Source organism: Amphiprion ocellaris, chromosome 15, assembly GCF_022539595.1.
Source record: "Amphiprion ocellaris isolate individual 3 ecotype Okinawa chromosome 15, ASM2253959v1, whole genome shotgun sequence".
In the NCBI taxonomy this organism is placed as follows: domain Eukaryota; kingdom Metazoa; phylum Chordata; class Actinopteri; family Pomacentridae; genus Amphiprion; species Amphiprion ocellaris.
The window spans coordinates 15,866,882-15,891,885 of record NC_072780.1 but is presented as its reverse complement, the minus strand read 5'-3'; the positions used below and the strand labels follow the sequence as shown (position 1 = coordinate 15,891,885).

Sequence of the window (25,004 nt, the reverse complement as noted above, 5' to 3'; positions counted from 1 at the left end):
TTGACTGTAATCTCACACAAAGTTGCAGCCATGAGAGCTGAAGATGCCTAAAATATGGATTTTCCCACATAGAAGCTCTGAATTCCACATCATGGATCTCACACTCGTCTTCAGCCCGACACACAGAAGATCTATACAATCAGCACAGGTCAAGGTGGGCAAACAAGATTAGTGTCACCAATTCAGTCTCTGTCTAACTGTGAAATACGGTCACAATCTTTCCTTCTCTGCCTGAGTTATGGTGTTGAATATCGGCCAGAAACATTATGAAATCAAAGTGAAGCTGACCTTTGATCTTTTGGATATAAAATCATTTCATCATTTTATCCTGTTAGACATCTGTGTGATTTTTTTTGTCATAATTAGTCCATGGCTTCTTGAGTTACGACCAAATACATATATTTCCACACAGAGACCTTTGAACTTTGACCACCAAAATATAATCAATTTATTGTTGAATCCAGAGGAACCTTTATGGCAGATATAATGAATTTCCCTCCAGACATTTCTAATATATTGTGTTCCAGGAAGCAGATGGTTGTGAAGTCATAGTGACCTTTTACCACTAAAATCAGCTCATCCAGGAGTCCAAGTAACCGTTTGTGCCAAATTTGAAGAATTTCCCTCAAAGCGTGCCTGAGATACCGTATCATGAAAATGGGACAAACCTGAAAACGAAATCATCTGGATACTACGAGCTGCCTCAAGCTCTGGCTGCACACTGACTTTCCAAAAGCGGGTGAAACAATGTTTTCATTACTGCTAATCAATGCTATCGACCACCCAGAGACGCTTTGAGTCACAGCTAAACTTTACTTGCTGTTAATTACTAAGTGATTACAAAGACCAGCTTTCCCCTCCTGTCTTATCTGAGGCATCCACCATTCTCTCCCCTTCCCTTCATCCACGTCTTCCCCTTTTCTCTGTTTCCAGCTTTACGCATCATGCATCATCAGAAAATATTAAAAGGGACATCAGTGCTGTTTTGGAGGTCAGTTTAATTTCTCTCATTAAAATAACAGGACACAAAGAGGGGAATCAAATATAAATTAAATAGCTGCTCTATTACAATATTCATAGCTTCCACTTTGTGCATTTGTGCGTCTGTCACAAGAGATGGGTGGAGTAACGCAGCAAAAAATACCTCGAGAACAAGAAGATTTGAGCAATTTGCACATGATAATACGTGTGACCGTCTCCATCATAATGGGTCCATAGCTGCGGACGAGACAAGTTCAGTCTCATCAACCGGCGTGTCAGAACAATTGATGGGAAGCACACAGTGTAATAGGTCTTCCTGTCCTGTCCATACTGGTGCTTGATCTCCTGGGAGATTCACTGACACAGACATGTCGCCTGTAGCCCAGCAAAGAAAATGGAAAGCTTCATATGGGGAAATGAAACTTGCACATTGAGCAGAGAGATGAATAAAATATCCGTTTTAACAACTTTTCCTTCTTGTTCCAAGTTTTTCAAGGAGGTTTACACAAAAAACAACGCAAACATTTTATATGTGGAACTGAGAAGCAGACTTCTTTACAGGTATGGTATTTTCAAAATGGGAGGGAAGGAGACACAAATCTGCATAAAGACAGACTATAATAAGTTTTAATTAATCCTAGCCGTGAAGCAAGTTTGTAATTAGTTAATAGTTGGATTTTCCTTGTTTCCCTTAACCCCCGTGTCGCCCTGCGGATCAAAATTGACCCATTTTAAAGTTTGAAAATGTGGAAAAAATATATATTTTCACAGTGAAACTTCTGATGTCCACATTTTCAACATTTTTGGGAAATCTTTGAACATTTTTTGGTGGAAAAAAAGAAATGTTAAAAATGTTCCTTAAGAACATTCACATAAAAATCAACCAAAATCCAGCGAAATTTGCTGGATTTTGGTTGATTTTTATGTGAATGTTCTTAAAGAAAATATTAGAAGTTTTACTGATTAATATGTAATCACTTTAGATATTTTTAGGAGTTTTTTTGGAAGATTTTTACTCATTTTTTGAAAATAATTACAAGAATTTTCTTGCCACATTTGGGGGAAGTTTTTTTAAAAAACTTGTAAGGGAAACTTTTAAGGAATTATTGGAATTTTCTTCCTGAAGGTTTTGCAAATTTTCAGAAATTTGGGGAATTTTTTTGCTGAATTTTTGGATTTTTTCAGACAAGGAAACAATAGTTTTTGTTTTTGTTAAGGTATGTGGATCTCTCGACATATGAGTGTGTAGTCGTTGCATCAGCCTCGTCCGAATGCAGCAGAGCGTCACATCGCACTTGAAACACAATTCATTCCGACTCAAGTGGATCTTCTCTGTATCCACACACCACCAGCACACAGCTCATGTTAGCATTTGTCCACAACCGCATTGTGTGTGCTTAAATTGTGCAAGAACAATCCCATTGGCACGTGCATGCGCATGTGGGATTGCAGTGGCGTTGTTGTGCGGAAGCACTTGAAGTGGGGATGAGGCGAGTCGATGCTTGGAGAGGGTTACTGACGGCAGCTGGGCCTAATGGCAAGATATATGTGCCATCATGTGCACTTTGTCAAGTGTGGCAGCTGCTCGGCATACAAACACTCAGTAGTGAGCTCTCCTGTGCAATATTTAAACGTCAGATGATTCAAAATCGTGTCACCTTACATGAGTCGCATCACTTGAGTTAAACAGCAGAGTATTCGCTCTAATGTAAAATTAAAAACCAACAGTTTCTATTTAAAATACAGGTCCGCCAGCAGGAACGTAGTGCAGCAGCAGATGGTATCTCTGTTATTACTTCATATGTCCAACTTTTTATCTGATCACAGTCCTCCTCGGCATGAAGGATACCACTGTTACATATTTCTAGAGAGAGGTTCTGCCATACCTTAGTCATTTTTTTACAGCTGCACTTTGCTCTAACTTTCTCTTTAAAATTCCCCAAAGGTGTTCTACTAGATTCAAGTCAGGTACATTATTGGTCAGGTCACTGTTTTCACTTTTTTCTTCTTTAGGAACTCTTGCGATATTTTGGCAGTATGCGTTGAATCATTATCATGCTGGAATTTTCCTCTTCTGCCAGTTTTTCAGCAGACTGGGAGACATCTTGTCAGACAGCATTATGTTAGATTTACATATTCATGATGCCATTTATAACTGATATTACACCAACACTTTTTACACTCACAATCACCATATAATCACGCCCTTCCGTGCTTCACTGGCAGGCACTATGCATTCACTGTGGTAGCCCTGACCAGGTTCACAAAAACATGCAGGACCTCATCTGAGGTTAACAGATTTATCTAGGTCTCGTCTAACCCGAGAATGTGCTCTTAGCATTTATGAGGCTTCTTTTTATGTTCACTTGTAAGGATTCTTGCAATTTTGTGCCTGAGAACAATCAGGGATTTTTCTTCTTGGATGCCATCCATAGAGGTTGTCATGGTGCACTGACCTTCCCTGTCTGAGCTGTCACAAAAAGTCTGGAGCACTTGCCAGCTGTTTTTGTAGAGCTAGACTGCACAAGCAGCACAATGTCTGTAGTGTCATTGTAAGAGCATGACCACTGTGGCACTGATTAGTAGCTCGTTGTGTACCTCCTGATTACTGCCTGAACTGGGTTTTTACTGATTTTTAGTTGGTCACTGATCTACCTGTATCCTTTTCCCATCTTTTTGAAGCCTCACATTCAAATATTTAACCCTCGTGTCGTCCTGCGGCTCAAAATTGACCCGTTTTAAAGTTTGAAAACGTGGGAAAAAAATATATATTTTCACAGTGAAACTTCTGATGAACATTTTTTGGTGGAAAAAAAGAAATGTTAAAAATGTTTCTTAAGAGCATTCACAAAAAGTAGATTTTTTGTGAACGTTCTTAAAGAAAATCTTAGACGTTTTACTGATACATATGTAATCATTTTAGATATTATAAGGATTTTTTTTGGAAGATTTTTACTCATTTTTTGAAAATATTTACAAGAATTTTCTTGCCACATTTGAGGGATTTTTTAAATAAAAATTTTAAGGGAAACTTTTAAGGAATTATTGGAATTTTCTTTCTGAAGGTTTTGCAAATTTTCAGAAATTTTGGGAATTTTTTTGCTGAATTTTTGGATTTTTTTCAGACAAGGAAACTATATTTTTTGGTGCCCGTAAATGAGGATAACAGGAGGGTTAATCCTCTGCCAGTTCTTTTCCAGGTGGAGTCACGATGCAGACAGACACAGCTAACGGACACTAAACTGAGAAAGTTCTGGTCTTCACAGATCACCATGTTAATTTTTATTGTTCATAATTAAGTGACATCATACAGGCGTGTACATCTCTTGTATCCTGTATTCAATGCAATATATGTATGTAATTTTCTCACCTATGTGATTTTTCACAAATTTTTAATTAATGATTTTTACGTCAGGTTCCTTTCAAGTCTTTGTATTGACAGCTCTGATATGTGAGCCACAACCCGACCATCTTTATTGTCTGTGTACACAGGCTGGCATTCTCATACAAGCTAACATGTGGCTGTTCAGTATGTAACCTTACACCGTGAGGCTCCTGCTGAGCTTGAAACTGGAACACAGGGATGTATACATTAAGATAAGGACAATCTCATGAGAGGTTCAACAGATTCAACAAGTAAAATCAGGAAATTTAAATATGTAAATTAGCCCTAAAATCTATCTAGTAGACAAAACGGTCTTGAGATTTGTTTGAATGCAAGACAACACTACTGAGACAAACGCATTAATAGATCTATGCATTATTTAGTCTGTTTACGAACTGTATACCAAAGCTGTAGCATATGCCCTCGGCAAGGGGTCTCTCACTGTCTGTCTTTATAACTGCACCTGTCCGTTTGGTTTCTTTTGCCAAATCTCCTCCGCGGTCACCATTTGCGTGCTTTACCAGTCTTTAAACTGAACCTATCAGGCCAGATGTGTGTTGCGTGATTTCTGATGGACGCTCAGCTCGGTGGATATGTGCTCGCCCACACGAAGAGGTGAGAGAACGACCAGGTTCAACAGGTCGCCTCGAGGCTGCAGCCAATCCATATCACAAACTCAGAGACACACACGTACACACCAGAGACACATAAAAGTGTACATCTCAGACAAAAGCTCGCACACACACACACACACACACACACACACACACATTTCACACGCATGCACTCCTCCCACACCACATGGTTAATTAATTCTAATTTGAACGGCCGTGGCCTCACCTCCTACACTCATGCCTTCTGACGGTGTCTGGAGAAAATGTTACAGCATCTTCACCGAGCGGGAGAGACGGGCAGACTGAAGCGAAAGTGTGAAAGTTAAAGTAAAAAATGTCAGTGAGGTCGTCGAGACAGACTCATGTCTGAGTGACAGCTGGGAGTAGTGGCCCAAAGTTTGGCAGGAAGTTTTCAAACTGGAAGGCACAAGTGGGTGAAATGAATTTTGTGGCTTTTAACAGAAATTTTGTAATGTGAGGTCAGTAAACAAGGGAAAACAGGCACACAACCTGGCTGGGTTTTCATATCTAACAGTGTTACTGAGATGAGTCTGTGCTCAAACCCTGTTTGGACAGAGCGCCTTCTAACAGCTGCTGAGGAGGATTTGAATCTGGATGTGCATCTTGGAAGAGAAGAGCTCAGACCTTGAATCAGGATGAAAAACACTCTATTTTGCAAGTAGTAGAGTATGAAAATAAGATGCCGCAAGATGTTAAATCTGGCAACTTTCCATTCTTCTTATACAAAAATGACTAAACAGTTTGGTGATACAGCTTGATTAAAGCAATAAAGATTATTTTAAATATTATTAACACAAATATTTCAGGTTGTTACGTTGCAAATGTCCTAATTAAAGAGCCCGTCTGTAGTTTTTGATGCTACAAACTATCTACACTACTATTCAAAAGTTTGGTGTCACTTAGAAATGTCCTTATTTTTGAAAGAAAAACTTTTTTTTTCAATTCAGAAAACATTATCAGAAATACAGTCTAGATATTGTTAATGTGGTAAGTGACTATTCTAGCTGGAAACGGCTGATTTTTAATGGAATATCTCAATAGGGGAACAGAGGAACATTTCCAGCAACCATCACTCCTGTGTTCTAATGCTACATTGTGTTAGCTAATGGTGTTGAAAGACTCATTGATGATTAGAAAACCCTTGTGCGATTATGTTAACACATGAATAAAAGTGTGAGTTTTCATGGAAAACATGAAAGTATCTGGGTGACCCCAAACGGTTGAACGGCGGTGTATATTAAACATAGAAACTTTTTCTTGATTGTTTTTGTCTATTTGGGGGCTTCAGTAAAAGCTGAAAACACGAATATAAGTTCAAATCTTGAGCATGTTAGTAAACAGTTGGTTTTTATGCATCCAGCAGCCACAGTGCATATTTGTCAGTCATTTAGATTCATATTTATGCCTGTCTGACAAGTCCAGGTTTCACTTTTGTTTCTGTTCCTGAGGGAAGCTGTTTTGTACAGTTGGTTTAGTGTAGCTATTTCGCTAAAGGCAGTTTGTTTCTGCAGCTGGAGGTTGATGGCTGTGAACCAAAACTGTTTAGTTGAAACAGCGAGCTGAAAGCTGCTCAGTAGAGCTGAGGTGAACTACAGAACAAGATGCTACTGAGCTCTTTTCACACTACAATAAGTAATCTGGTAATTTTAAGACATTTTGATGCAGCTTTAAGTTTTATACAGACCTTTCCTAGCTTACATAGGTAATGCAAAAACAATAAAAAGTACAAACGAAGGAAAGGAATTAGAGATAATGATATAAATCTTTTCTTTTTTCTGCTATACCCTGACTTTTAATTCAAAATACGGGGGCATATATATAGATATTCTTATGTGCAGCTCTGGATCCCACTCTGTTTTTCTGTGTGTATTTGATTGGACAGTTGAAGCTCCAGATAAATTAGCATGTTGCATCTCTTAGCTACTCATAATTTAAAAATAGAGGCATTCTCTGAGAATCTGTTACATAAGTCGATGTCTAGTGTTTGTTCCATTTGAGGGGCAGGCTTCAGTCCTCTGGCTTTTGGTAACTCTTCACACACTGTGGATTGTGCCGGCAGCGCTAAAAGTTAAGTTTGCGGGAAATAGTTACTGATTTTAATGGAAGCGACACACAAAATCTTGAAATTGTGACAGGTTTTTTTATTTCTTTGACAGCAATTAATCATTAATCCCAATCAATCCATATTTCATTAAATGTCAGCACAGAGTAAAGCTACTTTTAAACACAGATCACTGTGAACTATGTGTGTGTGAAGAACAGCATCGCAGTTTTCTCCATTTCAGATCTGTCACTAATTTAGCTCTCCTAACTAGACTTTTGCACTAAAACGGATCCGTCCTGCACGACTCCCCTGCGAATGCTAATCTCAGTTAACAGCTTCACTGGTGCTACATTTTCTTGTTATCTGGGCAGGTGAAAACAGCTCCGGTATCGTGACAAGAGATGCTGTCAACCTCATTAATAAAAACCTTAACTCCCAACAGCTGATCAATAGATATTGACCCCGGCTGACTGATTTGCCGCACCTGCGTGATCTATGAAGCCGGGTTAACCCTGCATGGTTAGAGGGGGAGGGTAGGGGGAGGCAGAGGGGGGAGGTGGATGGTGGGGACGTCTCATTTGAAGCTCAGTCTTCCTGTTAAATGAACCAAACTGAAGATTCTCATTTGTGTTTCTGCCCACTTTTTAAGTGTGAACATCCACTGACATCTAATACATGTGTGGGTGTGTACAGATACTCACACCTACGCATGCCTGACCGCACAGCCCCCCCAACAAACACCCACACACAGACACCCACACACACACACACACACACACACACACACACACACACACACACACACACACACACACCCTGAATTTTTACACAAGAATACGGATTAAAAATGTCCTCAATTCCATGAAAACTTTCTAATATTCCAGCAGCAGTCTGAAGCTGATTCAATGTTATTTGCACAGCGCGTGCACACACACACACACACACACACACACACACACAACACACACACACACACACACACACACACACACACACACACACACACACACACACACACACACACACACACACACACACACACACAGAGTTAATGCTCATCAAACATCTACATCCTGATGTAGATTTTATGATAAGCAAACAGACAATAAACCTGAAGCACGCTGTTGTACTGTTGAGGATGTAACAAATGCGCTCACATTAGGCTCGCAAACACACCGAGAGACAGGCAAAACACACACGCACACACACACACACACACACACACACACACACACACACACACACACACACACACTCAGACGGCACTGAGCGGGGAGTATAAAAGGGGCATCCTTCCCACTCAACAGAGAAGTGCTCTCCTCACTCTCACACACTCCTCTAACAGGCTGAACCTCGTCTCTCAAGGTAAGGAAACCACTTTTTTCTTGTTTTTGTAAGACAGACTACAAATTTATGCATTTTTTGAGACAATTTATACACTGTGGGGTTATCTTTTCTACTTCATAATCAGGCTGGACTCAAAGCTGGAGCCTGTACTACAGCAAAATGTGTTCATGTGAGGTTTTTTTTTTTGTAATTTTGATGTCAATTTTTTGCAATCTTTGGAGGTAATATTTCTGAAAAGGCTGCTATTTTTTTCCCTTTTATATACAATTAATGAAAAATTAGGGTTTCTACATGAAAAGATATTTACTCTGACAGAATCATCCTATTTAAAAAAAATTAAAACCCTGAAATGTTTCCTACAAGTAGAAATGAGAAATTCTTTCTGCGCTGACAGTTGAGTCAGACTGACCTGCTGAAACTGTGCACAGGACATGAAGACCCAGCTGTATCCAGTGCTGCCGAGTTGCATGATGACAGTGTGAATATGCTGCACTGATTCACGCGCCTTCGTTGGAGTTGCAGTGACCATTAGCTGTGAAAGAGCAGTTGTCTGGCAGATGGTCTCGCTCGTAGTTTGCCACTGTGGACGATTTAGGCGTCTGTGAACCCAAACTGGACTGCATCACATTTTCTGTCCTGTTAACCCTCCTCTGCGTGCTCCTCTCTGCTCTGTTTGTGTTTCAGATGACTGCAGGGTTGTGTGTGTGTGTCGTGCTGGCTGTCCTGTGCACGAGCTGTTTGGGACTCCCCTTCTCCTACCAGCCCTTGGACGAGGGCCAGCGCTCCATCTCTGCTCCTTCTCAAGGTACGAGTTCCAGGCACACCACGCTTTTCTGAGTCACAGTGACTTTTTTAACATCTGCTCTGGTGTGCGTCTCTGTGTGTCTGTGTTGAGCAGCTCTCCTCGAGGCTGGCACCCACACCTTGGGAGAGCCACACCTCCGACACAGGCGCTCTGCCCCCCAGCTGAAAGCTCTTCCTCTGGCCGAGGAGGATGCAGACTCCCGGGCCAACCTCAGCGAGCTGCTCGCAAGACTCATCTCCTCCAGGAAAGGTATGTGCAAGGGGTTGGCTTTGTGGGTGTGTTGTGATCCTTTCTCCACCTGCAATCTAGAAGGATGTGTGTGTGTGTGTGTGTGTGTGTGTGTGTGTGTGTGTGTGTGTGTGTGTGTGTGTGTGTGTGTGTGTGTATCCAAAGACAAACATCAACAATATTTGCAACATTTTCAGAGACAAGTGCTTTTTCCTGACATGCTCCTCCCCTCATTCTTGCTAATTACTCGAATTAGTGCACAGCAAGCTTTGTAAAATGAATTAGTGGCTCTGAAAAGCTTTTGTGGTTTCAAAGAGCGTGTATTAGTGTGTGCAGCCTTCCGGCCATTTTCCCTTGTTCCATTCTATTTTACTTTTTTTTCCGATCGCTTGATTTTTGATTTTTGATGGCCAAGAAAACAAACCCTCAGCCCCGTCCTGCTTCCTCACATCCAGCGTCTGATTTCTGTGAAGGTGTGACAGGACGGGAAATAACTGGGCTTTCACAGCACATACCACACACTGGCAGCATCACAATTTTCCACTTGGCTTCCAGATATGGAAACGGACTCTTAGGGCGTCCACATGCATGATGTCTTTTTGTCGAACACATCTTACAGACTAAAGCGTGGACATTTGCACAGAGCTGGAGACGGTTGGCAAAACAAGCTAAAACAGGTGACACGTTTTCTGCATCTTTAGCGAGCAAATTTTGAGAAAAATTTTAAAGAACTGTTCAGTTCCGATTGACAAAATTTTTTTAAACTGTAAGTTTTTTATCTCTTGATATTTCTTTCCGTGTATTTCATGACTAAGATACATTTGAATTACAGCTCTGAACACATACTTAAGCTGTAAAATTGACACTTTCCTGTTGCATAATATCCAGGGCAAGACTTTAGAAACACTGAAAGACAACAGACTCAGAAACTAGTCAGAATGTGAAATCGATAAAATGTCAAAGGGCAAAGTGAAACAAATATGTATAAGGGACTGTGAGGATGTGCGTTTCTGTGTAATTGTGTGTGTGTTGGTGGGTGTCTGTGCTCGTGTGCACGCTGTTCACTTGCATGTTTTGGTGTAGGAGGTGTCGTTGTCGAGCCTTCTGCATCCAATCTTCTCAGCACACCAGGGAGCTCCAACACTGTGTCTATGTGTGTGCATGTGTGTGCGCATGCTGGTGTGTGTGTGTGTGTGTGTGTGTGTGTGTGTGTGTGTGTGTGTGTGTTGCGTAGGAGGATGTGGGTGGAGTGAAAACTGCATCTCCGTGAGCGCGCAATTGATTACCAAACGGAGAGCAGACCAGCTCCACTTCACTGGGAATAACGTGCAGAAAAAGGAAGAGGCTAATAGCACGGTGTCAGGCTGAAGTCCAGCCGTTTCAGTGCATCCCCCTTTTCTTTTGTGTGTGTGTGTGTGTGTGTGTGTGTGTGAGAAAGAGGGAGAAATAATGAGAAAGCAAGCAGAGGGCAACTACTGTCCAATTTAAATACCCAAAAGCAAAAGCAGCTTACAGCAGAGGGGTTACAAAATCAAATCTAGATGTGAGAAATTTTAAAACCCAAAAGCTGTGGGGAGTTAAGTTTTGAATATTGTGAGCATTTTGTCAGCTGGAAGGCATAAAAATTAAATTATCAAGGCTGTAATTTGGTGACGAACTCCACTAACGGTCCTTTAATGCGCAAAATTTAACTGAAAAAAGTTACAAAAGTCAAGTAATTTTGATATTAAATGCATCAGTCTCTGGAAATACATTTTCAGAGCTAAATCTATTAACTGCCTGGTTTGTGAGAGCACCATTTATGTCCAGCCTGAATCAAAAAACTCGCCACATTGTAATATTTCCAAAGCAACAACTATGCCTTTGTTACTGAGAACCTCTGAGCTCTGCCAGAGATGCTCACAGAATTAAAAATGTGATGCAAGTCTCCTGCTTCCAAAATCAGAGCAGCGCTGTGAAGAATAAAGTAGGAACACAAATGAGCGAAGTTCTCTCATGCTCTCCTCGCTCTGAGGAATACTAATTTCACTCATGCTCTCTTTTTTTTTCTCCTCCACCCACGCCTTCTATCACCCCCCCACCTCCTCCTCCTCCTCCTCCCAGGCTCTGTGCGCAGAAACTCCACAGCAAACAGCAGAGGTGGTGGACTGAGCGCCAACCACCGGATAACAGACAGGGACTACTTGGGCTGGATGGATTTCGGCCGTCGCAGCGCAGAGGAGTACGAATACTCCTCGTAAGGGCAAGTCACGGCTCCAACCCCCTTCATACGGGCACACGATGAAAAAGAAGAAAAAAAAAACCCACGCAAGCTGGCTCCTCACTGTCTCACAATAAGAGTCTATTTATGATGTATTTGTTGTACATTTGTTTGTAAAACTGTAATAATGCAATATACACACTGTATGCCAAATTTTGCAGAAAAGCTCCCACTGTCCATTGTTTGTCTGTTTCTGGTTTTCTCTGGTTTCTTTATCATTTTGTGTGGAAAGGATCTGGATGGTGTCAGGGTCTGTTGAGACTAACTGAATAAAGATTAAAAATATCACTCTGCATGTTATTCTTCCAGTGCGATGCATGCAAATAAGATCCGTTGACCTTGATTAGGTGCATTTATACAGAACAGGAGAAAAACAGGAAGATTTCTTGCGTAAACACAAATCATGAAACATAGTAGATATTTATAAACTCACACACAGCTGCTCTAAAAAGCCATTTAGTGACACTTGATGAGAGCAAAATCCTTCTGAATAAAACAACATGTAAAATTACCCTCAAACATCCTCACTCACTGCCACAAAGTCTTCACTTTTGAATTAGAAAAACTCTTTCCACTTCATCTCTGTCTTTTCCTCACTTGTTCTCTCTTTGGCAAAGACTAACCAAAAGATGACATGTAAGAAATCACTGGCTGTCTTTATACATGCATAAGACTGAATAAAACAACAACTCAATAACAAATTCAACACATATTACAAGTGGAATAAGATGGATCACCTCTGTGTGGGGAATATCTCAGAAAATTCCGATTTCATTTTCATCTCTTTTTGACAGTGTGAACATTTCACAGCCGTGGAGCTTAGTTGTATTGTGATAGAAAATCAAAATGATTAAAGATCCTCTACTTTTCTGCCGGATCTACCCTCTGAGGAGTTTTCTCTTCTCTCTGTGAAATGTAAATTACTTTTGCTAGTAGCAAAACACGTATATTGTTGAAAAGGACAAAGGAGACCGCTCCCAGTGTCACCTTGTGACGCTGTAGAAAGACATCATTAATGTGTTAGCACATGTAAGATTAGCTGTGCTGCCTCAATGCAGATTTCTGAAGTGACTATGTTATTTAAATGAGAACTTTCAAGGCAAATACTGGACCTGATCACTGTCAGTTGCAGTATAGCTGAAGTGGATGAACTTACACACTTAACTGTGACCTGATTCTGATGAAGGACTGTTTGGAGAATAAAGATACACACATTATAATATCTAATATATGCTTTGAACAGTCTAATATGAGGACAGAGTCTCCAGTGGGGACTCTGCCATTCACTTGTTCTCCTCTGTCTACTTCAATTTCCTTTATATTATGTGTAGCATATAATAAATTCAATGTATTGAAATAAAAAAAAACACTTTCATCTCACTGCTATTCAAGTGGAAATGAAGAGAGGCGTATTATACACCAATCAGTCATAACATTCTGACCACTGACAGGTGACGTGAATAATAGTATCCATCATCTTGTTATAATGCAGTGTCCTGCTGGGAAACCTTGAGTCCTGACATTCATGTGGATGTTTGACATGTACCACCCACCGAAACATTGCAGGTCAAGCAACCACGCATCTGGCATCAACGACTGCATGGCCTCAGCAGGACAATGCACCACAAAAACAGTTCAGGAGTGAAAGCAACAGAGCGAAGGTGTTCACCTGGGTTCCACACTCCCCAGATCCAAGTCTTATTGAGCATCTGTGGGATGATCTATGTAGGTCCCACCCTACAACCCACAGGACCCACAGAATTCACTGCCACAGAACATCCCCAGAGGTCCTGAGTCCATGCCCCACTGGGTCAGAGGAGTTTTAGCAGCATAAAGGGACCAACACAATATTACAGGTGGTCATAATGTTGTGCCTGATCGGTGTATATTTTGCATAACTAACTTTGTATTTATCCTCACACAAGCAAATGATGTCAAAATGAGTTTTGTCTGCAAACGTGGAACCAGAAATTAGGAGTAATATTTATACAGATCCAACCTTAGAACCATAGATCAAACAAGTTATGCAGTCCTGCAACAGAATTAAACCGATGCTCTCACCCCCCACCCTCTGTTTTATCAAAGCTTCACTGTTACTCCGTTCTTTTTTTGGCATAAACCAGAAGTCCCATTTTTGCCTCCTACTTGCTCAGAAGCAGCAGGTCAGAGTCCTACTGGTTTTAGTGTTGACATCAAATCACCTCAATATTAGCTTCTCCTCAGTGATTCTCTGGTTGCCTTAGAGTTGATTTTAAGATTTTACTGATGACTTTTAAAGTACATCAAGGTCTGACCCAGACAGAACAGAAATAGTGCCAAACAAGCTCACAGCCTTAAATCCTCAGGTTCTTCTGGCTGTTCCAGAGTTAAGGCTCAAATTCTTAAAACTCATTTTTACAGACTTGCCAATGTGATGTTGTCTTTTTATTACTAACTAAGGTTTTTGCTGCTTTTTGTTTCAATAGTTTGTGTTTTATCCTCTCTCACTGCATCTCTTTACACGGTGCTTCTGGCTCTGGAGCTACACAGGTCTGATTTGCAGCTACTGGACCCACCAGTCTATCCAGTGTTTATGTTCTGTTATTTGTTTGTTTCTGCTTTCCTTTAGTCCGCTCCTTCACCCTCACCTTGACTGGGTGATTCAGACGGCTACCCTCCCTGCGCCTGGTTCTGCAGGAGGTTTCTTCGTGCTAAAAGGGAATTCTTCCTTTCCACCATTGCCGATATACTTGCTCAAATGAAACATTTGGATTTAGTGAGTTTGTGAGTTTTCATTGTATAATTTGAAAGAGTCTTAACCTTAATATTTTTATTTAGTCAGGTAATTTGTCAGAATTAAAGTAGGTTCTTAACCTTAATATGTTAATTAGTTGGGTAAAATTGTATTTTAGGTAGGATCTTAAATATGATATTTAAACCTGTTGGGTGAAGTTGTAACATTATTTGCCTTTCTTTACAGGAAATCAAATAAAATGTGCTATGTGAATAACAGTAATGTAACTTAACTTGATTATTTTACTCGTATTTATTCCTGTTGAAATATTGCAATATTGCTGTAGTCTTCTTGTTTAAACTCTCTTTTAATTGTTGCTATGTTTCTGGATTTCTTGCTTTTGCTTTGTCCAGCACGGCAATTTTTAAACTCATATTTTTAAAAGTGCTGAATAAATACAGTTGCCATCATTATGAAATAGTTTCAGAGGAACCCCGCTCCCAGCATCAGAGGTCAGAGTCTTTGGATGACGCAGAATGATAAAAGGAAAATCTAGTGCATAAGAAAAATAAAATGGCTGGAACACGGTGGATTATGGGTAATGATGCTGGTTTTAGGGTGTGATTGAGTGTAATGGGAGAATTGTCTGATGGTGAGAAAAAGGGTCAGTGTGCAGATGCACAAAGGAGATGAAAGTCAGCGAATGCATGATTCAGGAAGCAGGCTGGGACATGTTCGAAAATATCTTCAAAAGAACGTCAAGATCATTATGAGCCATAACGCCTGTGCTAAATATTGAAACGGTTTGAAGTGTCTGGAGAAACTGATATTGATTGAATTATTAAAGCAGGCTCAAAAATAAGTTCAAATAATTGCTACGGGCCTCATTAAAGAGGCGATAACAGCTTTTTGAGAGAGCAGCATGTGTTGGTGTGTTATGTAGACATGTTTTGAGAAAAATATAGGCTATAAGAGAGAAAAAACAGGTTTGATAATGTGATATTGACACTTGCTGTTAGAGTTCATTTGACATTTTAGTTCTTTTTGTCACCGTTATCTTGAAAACATGGGCCAACTCTGGCTGGTACAAAAGGTTAGAAAGTTCAGCCTCTGGAAGATAATAGAAAGAGAAAGAGAAGAAATCCACAGCGGTGGTGAATTATAATGAACGATGCCCATTATGCTGCTCCTGGCCCTGTGTGTTAAGTGAAAGATGTGTCTGTGTGAGTGAGTGGTGGAGAAGGGGATCGATGAACAAAACAGACTCAGTGAATTATTCAGAGAAGTGGTTTTGGATGCCCTGGGGGAAAGAGGGAGCTCACTGTGTGTGTGTGTGTGTGTGCGTGTGTGTGTGCGTGTGCGTGCGTGCGTGCGTGCGTGTGTGTGTGTTTGCTGGGCATTAAAGCCACTGCCTTGGACTGAGGTCGCACTTGAAGCAGAAACTGACAGAGACTTGAGATTCACAGAGATCCATGGGAATCAACTGAAACTTTGTGTTTAAAGAGCTGAGGCCGATAGACTTCAGAGTGAAAGGAGCAGCAAAGCTTTAAAGGTTTCAGTGGAACCGCCACAAAATGTTCCCACTGTGTGTGTGTGTGTTTGTGTGCAGCACGTGTGTGTGGATGCCTGCCAGCAGCGTCAATGTAAAAAAGGCCAAAAGGCAAACGCATGAGAAGCCTACCATGTCTTACATGGAGTCATTCTAGCTCTTACACATGCATAAGTGCCCCAGGTTTGTGTGCTAATGGGCAAAGCCACACTCTCATGAAAGGAACATGAGCTCCACGAGTGTGGCTCTAATGAAGATCCAGCAACGTTGACGAGCAGATGGTCCAAGCCCTTCCTGAAACTGGCTGAACATACTGTCTTTCATTTTGTCCAGTGAGTCTCCAACATTTCCTTTCTCTGACTTCACATGAGTCAATTCAGTTGCATTTTACTGGCATCTAGAACAGAAGAACTTATGGTAAAAGCAGGAATCCTTCCTCTCTTTGATGTTTGGTGCTGCACTCCAAAACCCAAGCTTACATAATGCGGATTCATCTAACAACCATGAGCACACGACGCAGTAACAAAGATAGAGATGCAGGAAGCATAACTTCACAATTTAATGAAGAAATAGTTTAGCACTTTGAGAAAGACGAGTAGAAGCTTTCTTGTTGAGATTAGCAGAATTAGTACAAACCACTAAAGGACATCAATTGACACAGTTCAGTGGGTTACATTGCTGTAGTATTTCCTCCAGTAACTTTACAAAGTCTCCAAAACCTTACAGTGGCAACTAGAATCTAGAAAGTCGAGCACCAGGGCAAGAAATAGTCCAGCACAAGAGAAAATTAACAACAAAATTAGTGCTTATTGGTAAACTGACTGCCCTTTGACTTGGTCAAATTAACTAATTTGCAATAAGACAATATAAATGGACTGAACAGGACATGGGCTGCACAGCGGCTTGGTGTTTAGCACTTTCGTCTTGCAGCTAGAAGACCCTCCATTCATGTCCTGGCCTGGGCCTCTTTCTGCATGGAGTTTGTATGTTCTTCCTGTGCATGCGAGGGTTTTCTCAGGGTTCTCCAGCTTCCTCCCACAGTCCAAAAACATACTGAGGTTAATTGGTGACTCTAAATTGTCCGTACAGGTGTGATTGTGATTGTTTGTCTCTATATGTAGCCCTGTGATAGACTAGTGACCTGTCCAGAGTGTCCCCTGCCTTCACCCTCAGTCTGCTGGGACAGACTCCAGTCCCCCCGCCACCCTAAAGAGGATTAAGCGGTGTATCGATAATGGATGGATGAATTATTATGATTATTATCAGTTTATTTAAAAAGGGACCATGTACAATATTAAACATAAATGTTTCCATTTGATGTTTTGCACCAGAGTTAGCTTTAAGCTAATTTCCATCTGCAGTCCCTTGGCAGGTCACAATAAAAACATCAAAACATTAAAATGTTACAAAAAACAAGGACATTGCTAGACTAAAATACATGACAGTGAAACAAAACATACACACACACACTCTTAAAAGCACACGTACACACAGTCACACACAAATACCAGTTAGAAAGACATTAATGGTTGCAGTTCTGAGTGTTCTTAAGCAAGTTTTTCAGTTTGCTTTTAAAACTGCTGATAGAAGTACAGTTCTTAATGTCATCAGGTGGGGGGTTCCACTGAGTTGTAGCTTTTACAGAAAAAGCTGACTGTCCAAAGGTGGTGCGTCGAAAAGGCACTGAACAGTCAATGGTGGAAGATATCCTCGTGGATTTTATAGATTGTGCCGAGCGATACTGAACGAACTGGCACAGCGGAGGAGGGGCCAAACCATTTTAAATTTTAAAAACAAGACACATATTTGAAAATAATTTAAAATTTTCAAAGCTCAGAAGACGATGCTTATCTAAAATCCTGCAATGGTGGTATTGCATTGATTTTTTGTCCAGGATTTTCAAAGTCTGTTTGTAAAGAAACTCCAGTGGTTTGATGACAGTCTTAAATACAGCGTAGCTGTTTCAGTGGAGTGATTGGGCCGAAAGCCAAACTGCATTGCATGTAAGCCAAAGTTACTAGTGTCAAGGTAGGATGTCAGTTGATGGGCTGCAACCTTCTCAGCAATCTTGGACAATACAGGCAGAATACTTATGGGCCTATAATTACAGGCTTCATGGCGATTTCCAGACTTGAAGATTGGAGTGATAATTGCTTGTTTCCCTACGCTGGGAAAAAGGCTTTGTGTGAGTGATAGATTAATTAGGTGAGTAATAGGTGGAACAAGGAAATCGCAATGTTTTTTTAATAAACATGGTGTCCAGCTGGTAGTTGTCTTTACATTTTGAGCTTTTTAAGGATCCAATTATTTTACTCACTTCTATAACATTTGTGAGGGACAGATCAAAAGGTTCCTCTGTAACATTCACAGGTACAATATCCACTTCCCTATCTTTGAAATTCTTACCTAGTTTATCTACCGATTCAAAAAATAACGATTTAAATTAGCAGCAACAGTAGCCTTGTCACCAGTTATTTCATTCTTAATTTTAAGCTGGACATCAAAAAACCGTGGTTCCTTCCTCATAAGATTGTTAATGTTCTGCCAGATACTCTTACTATTACCTTTTGCATCATCTAATAAATGGATATAAAAACTAGATTTAGCTTGTCTCAATTCTTTTATAACCCTGTTCCTCAGCCCTTTAAAAATCAAGATGTCTGTATCCCTTTTTGATTTAACAGCCTTTTTTAGTGCAGCATCTCTATCTCTCATTAATTTCCACACATTTTCATTTAGCCAGGGCAAGTTAGGCTTTCTTTTACTTTTTCTCTGGACCTTTACAGTAAAGCTTTCTTTGATAGAGTTAATTTTGTCTGTAAATATCTTACAACACTTGTCAAGATCTTCAGTCTATTATGTCATTCCATTTTATGTCATTTATTTCTGTTTCAAATGCAACTTTCTTATCTTTTGGTATGCAATGAAACACGTTTGTACAGGTTTGTTTAATGAAGTTAAATCTTTTCCTCGTGTTTCCTTGCTACCAGGGTTAGATTGTGATCAGACAAACCAGTGATCAGGTTGTAGCTTTTAGTTATTCTCTCTGTTCTATTTGTGAAGATCAGGTCCAGTTGTGTACTTGAATTTTTGAAATCCTTTTTGCACCTTTTACCATTTGATCTAAGTTATATTTATCTGTTATGTATTTAAATTTTTTTCTCTTTGATTTGTCACCCCAGTCTGAATTAAAATCACCCATAAGAAGAAGCTCTTTGTCATGATTGCACTCCTTGAGGATTCCTGTCAGCTGATCATAAAAAGTGTCATTTGCTGAAGGAGGTCTATATATCCCCACAATGTTAAAAGACATCTGTTGGGACAAAGTTAATCTTAAACTTACATACTCCAGAGTGTTAGGAGTTTTGAACACAACACGTTCACATTTAATACCATTTTTAACATAAAAAAGCACCCGTCCTCCCCTCCCCACAGATCTGTCCTGTCTGAAACACTGATAACCTGGTACCATGAACACACAAGCAGGAGTGGATGGCTGTAGCCACGTCTCAGAGATACACAGAAAGTCCAGATTTGAATCCGACAACAAAGGAATCAGTTGATCACTTTTTGCAACAATGCTTCTAATGTTTAAATGTCCACCAAATAATCCTCTCGGCTTCAATTTAGGGTCCCAAAGGACTTTCGCATGATTGACAGTCTGGAAACTTTTAGTCAGTCTCTGCTTTCTCACTGCAAGGTTCCGACACACGGTCGCGCCTACAAAGGATTTAATGTGACAGTCAGCTGTTCCGACAAAACTCTCAGAGAGTAGTGGTGTGCACTGTTCCCTCTTAGCTGCGCGCGTGCGCAATTGCGCACTGCTGACATGGTCTCCACGCACAGAAAATCTGTGCTGCGCACAAAAAAACATCCAACCTAAATTGTAAATAAAATAAACACGTAACAATTCATTCTGTGCTATTTTTCAATGTGAGTCAGTGAGTGACCGGTGACTGGCTGCTGCAGCCAATGATGCGATTCACATAGACTGTATATAATGGTATTTACGCAGCTAATCAACGTCAGGCGTCCTTATGTGCAGCCACCGTTGTTCTCATAGATATGAATGAGTAGATAGGACACGTCCCTTTGAGCTGCGTGCTACGGCGAGGCTAAGCTAGTGGGAGCAAAGTTTCAGTGCATTCTGTTGATGTAGACGGCGTGAAAACGGAAACAAGTATGCCGGCTTACTGTGCTGCATACAGTTAAACACTGCGTCGTACGATTGAGACAGACAGTCTGAGGACTGAAATCTTCTAAGTTCCTGAGTAGTTCTCTGTTAGTTTGAACCTTCAGACAGTCTGAGGACTGAAATTTTAAAAGTTTCTCAGTACTTCTCTGTTAGTTTGAACCTTCTGGTTAACAGAAGCCTTAAAACTTGTGACCATGAGTCTTGATTTCACATTTAGACCATCCATCTGAGTTCTTCTCAGACCTTCACCTGTGGGTTTTTTAGAAATCCTCAACAAACTTTGATTCTCTTCACTGAACAGTAAAGTTTATGGAGATCAGAAGGTAACATTAGTTTGATAAATGCCTTCAACTACTAGTAGACTTTATCTGGAAAGCAGTTTTCTGAAATGAGTTCTTAGTAAATCTGTCTACAATCAAACCAAGAACATAGAAAGAGGAAATGTTTGAAGAAACAACTTGATGTTTTCATTTCAGACTAGAAAACGCTTTCAGACCTTTATGTGTTTTTGCTCTTTTTGATTGTTTTATTGTCTCTTCTGTTTAATTTGATCTTCTAAAGTTTAACTGGTGTCTTTTCAAATGTTTTGTCTTTAGTTTGATTCTTCTTAAATGTTTAGTTTTGCTCTTTTCTCACCTTTTATTCTTTTCTAATGTCTGATTTGATTTCCAAATGTTTTGTCTTTTTAATGTTTGATTGTTTTTTTAAATGTTTTATCGGCTTGTTTGAGTTTCTTTTTCTTTCCCAATATTTAATGTTTCGATTAAATCTTTAAGGTTTTTCTTTTTAAATGTTTTACCACCTTTTAATGTTTAATTTTCTTTTTAAATGCTTCATTGTATTTTCTGTGTAATTCCTATTTGAAGTTTTATTGTCTTTAAGATGTAATTTTCTAATAAAACATTTAATTTTTTAATTAAATGTTTGTTGTTTTTTTTTTTTTTGGCCTTTTTTAGCTTTTTATTGGATAGGCATAGTGAGAGACAAACAGGAAACGGGGGGAAGACATGGAGCAAAGGGCCACAAGCGGGAATCGAACCCGGGCCACTGCGTCAGGGACCAGCACCTGTACATGAATCACCCACTTAACCTGTTGAGCTATACAAGTACCTATGTTATGTCTTTTTAAAGGTTTAATGATCCAATTAAATGTTTTGCATTTTTTAAAATGTTTAACCTTCTTCTTGTTGAATTGTATTTTTTAAATGTTTAATTCTGGAAAATATTTTATCTGTAATTTTGAATATTTGTATTTAAAAAATTATGTTTCATTTCATAATGACACGTATTGTATATTGTTGAATGATCTAATTCAATATTTTGTCTGTTTAATAGAGTTAAACATTAAATACAATTAAATTATATATACATATACCACCTTTTAATGTTTAGTTTTCTTTTTAAATGCTTCATTGTATTTTCTGTTAAATTCCTATTTGAAGTTTTATTGTCTTTAAGATGTAATTTTCTAATTAAACATTTAATTTTGTAATTAAATGTTTTGTCTTTTTAAAGGTTTAATAATCTAATTAAATGTTTTGTCTTTTTAAAGGTTTAATGATCCAATTAAATGTTTTGCATTTTTTAAAATGTTTAACCTTCTTCTTGTTGAATTGTATTTTTTAAATGTTTAATTCTGGAAAATATTTTATCTGTAATTTTGAATATTTGTATTTAAAAAATTATGTTTCATTTCATAATGACACGTATTGTATATTGCTGAATGATCTCATTCAATATTTTGTCTGTTTAATATAATTTAATGTAATTAATGTTTAACTCTATTAAACAGACAAAAATATTGAATGAGATCATTCAGCAATATACAATACGTGTCATTATGAAATGAAACATAATTTTTTAAATACAAATATTCAAAATTACAGATAAAATATTTTCCAGAATTAAACATTTAAAAAATACAATTCAACAAGAAGAAGGTTAAACATTTTAAAAAATGCAAAACATTTAATTGGATCATTAAACCTTTAAAAAGACAAAACATTTAATTAGATTATTAAACCTTTAAAAAGACAAAACATTTAATTACAAAATTAAATGTTTAATTAGAAAATTACATCTTAAAGACAATAAAACTTCAAATAGGAATTTAACAGAAAATACAATGAAGCATTTAAAAAGAAAACTAAACATTAAAAGGTGGTATATGTATATATAATTTAATTGTATTTAATGTTTAACTCTATTAAACAGACAAAATATTGAATTAGATCATTCAACAATATACAATACGTGTCATTATGAAATTGAACAAAATTTTTAAAATACAAATATTAAAAATTACAGATAAAATATTTTCCAGAATTAAACATTTAAAAAATACAATTAAACAAGAAGAATATTAAACATTTAAAAAAATGCAAAACATTTAATTGGATCATTAAACCTTTAAAAAGACAAAACATTTAATTAAAAAATTAATTGTTTAATTAGAAATTACATCTTAAATTTCTTAAATCTTTTTAATAATAAAACTTTTTAAAAGTTTTATTGGATTAATTTTTTTGCCTTTGATTTAATTGCTTTTTGTTATGTAGTTTATTTCTTTAATCTTTTTCTGTCAAGATTTTAACCCCAACCTTAAAAATGAAATAAACCCTTAAATCACAATGAAAATACTTCTGTTGTCACAATCATGATTTAGTCAATTATTCAGTTTATCAATTCAACTTTATTTGTTTAGCACCTTTCACACAGATGACAAAACTAAACAAGCAAAGAGAAAAAACTATGCTAAAACTGTGATTAAAACTCAAAAACATTAAAAAAAAAAGATTTAACATCATAATAAAATGTGTTCAGGGGATGGAGGGAGTTTATTGAAGTCTTCTTGGGCTCACATGGCAAATCATTTAAAATATAAACTTGATATTCAGTCTAAGGAAACTGCAGAGCGACAGAAGAAGCAACAATATCTCCTGTTTTCTCCTTTAATGAGTCGACTCTTCTTGTGCTTTCAGACCAAAGAACTACAGACTCTTCACAACCTGCTCAAACTCTTGGTACAGGACCTCACCACACAGGTCAAGAAGGTTTCTGTCTCATTTCTACTCTGAAGCTCACCTTCTCCTGCTCAAACTGCTGACAAATGTTTCTGCTGCTCTAAAGTCTGGTCTCCAGAACTTCCTAAAAACTCTCAAAGTCTCTTCTGCTGCAGGTTGCTTTGTAGAACTGTTCCAGAAAACCTCACTAAACCACATGGAGGGGCCTCAAGATAGTCGTCCAAATGAAACCATACAAAAACCAAACTACTACAACCCAAACGCTAAAGTCTCCTGCAGCCTACCAGAGAACCTCTTTAAACAGAGAATCAGGACAGGAACTCTTACCTTCTGGACAACCACCCTTGGTTCTCAAACAAGAATACAGAATGTGTCTGACCAAAAATCTCTAAAGACTCACTACAGCCAAGACAAAGACACAACTCAGCTGCACCAAATCCACTAATCACTGCACACATTAGCACCATGTGCTAACTGTGGCTAAAGAACCTCATTTACCAAGACAGCTATCCAGTACAAAGCCCTAAAACACACCAAGAAACACATTAAAGATGATTTTACTGCTGGAAGCTGCAAGCCAACGCCTAAAGAACAACTAAAGCAACAGAGTCAAACCCAGTTCAGTGGTGAAGAGAAGCAGAGGAAATGTTTGTCTGCAGCTAAATAAAGCAGGAAGACACTGAGCTGCTCAGGTGTTCCTGATAACACCAAGCAGCCACCTGGACAGCCAATAGGAACACAGCCACCTGGACAGCCAATAGGAACACAGCTTCCTGGAAGTCCAGAGGGCTGGGTTAGTGAAGGAAATTTAGTTTAAAGTTGAAGCAGAAAGTTAACAAAGAAAATTGAAAACCACCTTCTGATACCTGAAATCTCTGAGTTTTCACACAAAGAACACCTGAACATGTCAAACTGGTTCCATAGTAGAACCATCATTGTAAAAACGTCATAGTATGGTGTGTTGCTCAAAAAACATTAGGACCCGGCTGTCAGGGGACAAACATGTAAGAAACATGAGAACAGAGAGAACCCAACCAGTAGGTCACAGTTTATCATCCCCCACTCATCTCCTGAAGTCCATATGGTGAGAGACATCAGTATCTGGTTGTTAATTTACCAGAGGATGCTTATAATCATGCTGATGTGGTCTGTACTCTACAGTATTTTAGTGACTCAATAAATGCCTAAGTTGTTTTTTTTAAAAATGCTTTTTAGTTTTTAATAAACATTTAAGAGCCTATATGTAATCAATAAATGGCCTTTGCCTATCTTAAGAAAAATTCACTCAGAACTCTATGTTAACAGTACTAAATAAATCAATAAATACATGCATACACACATAAATAAGTTAATACATTAACTGTGTTAAGATAAGATTTAGATTTTTAAAAAAAAGTTGTTTATGTTTTTGCAGAATCCAGTATTACTCACTGGTTGGTCATTACATTTTGTTAGTTTGATTTCACTGTTTAAAATGATGCCACCTCTTTTCAGACAGAACCTGTGATAATAAAACAATACAAAATTTTTAGTTCTGTGTTAATAAAGCACTTAAAGCTTTAAGTATGGCTAAATGCTTTTTTCAGAATTAAATATATCACTCCTTAGGTGGTAGTGGCCCCAAGTTCAGTAAAGTTGGAAAGATATTCACAGATTCAGACTTCCAGCATCAATAACTCATTAGATATAGGTTGTCAAAACATAAACAGTGCCTCTTTCCCATTGTTGCAAGGCAGACAATGTGCTACAAGCCCAGTTTTATCAAAAGTAGCTGTCTTTCAAGCTACAGGAATAACATTGGTGTCTATGGAGTGAACAGGGTCCGTCTGCAATTTGCAA

General features: G+C 38.6%; 1 protein-coding gene across 1 annotated transcript; it reads left to right on the top strand.

Moving 5' to 3' along the window:
• The first annotated feature begins 8,288 nt into the window (after nucleotides 1-8,288).
• Nucleotides 8,289-11,973, top strand: cckb (cholecystokinin b). The gene is made up of 4 exons (XM_023273113.3): nucleotides 8,289-8,410; nucleotides 9,077-9,197; nucleotides 9,291-9,446; nucleotides 11,529-11,973. Exons 2-4 carry the CDS (start codon nucleotides 9,077-9,079, stop codon nucleotides 11,663-11,665), a joined length of 414 nt encoding a protein of 137 aa, XP_023128881.1. The 5' UTR covers nucleotides 8,289-8,410; the 3' UTR covers nucleotides 11,666-11,973.
• The last annotated feature ends 13,031 nt before the right edge of the window (nucleotides 11,974-25,004 follow it).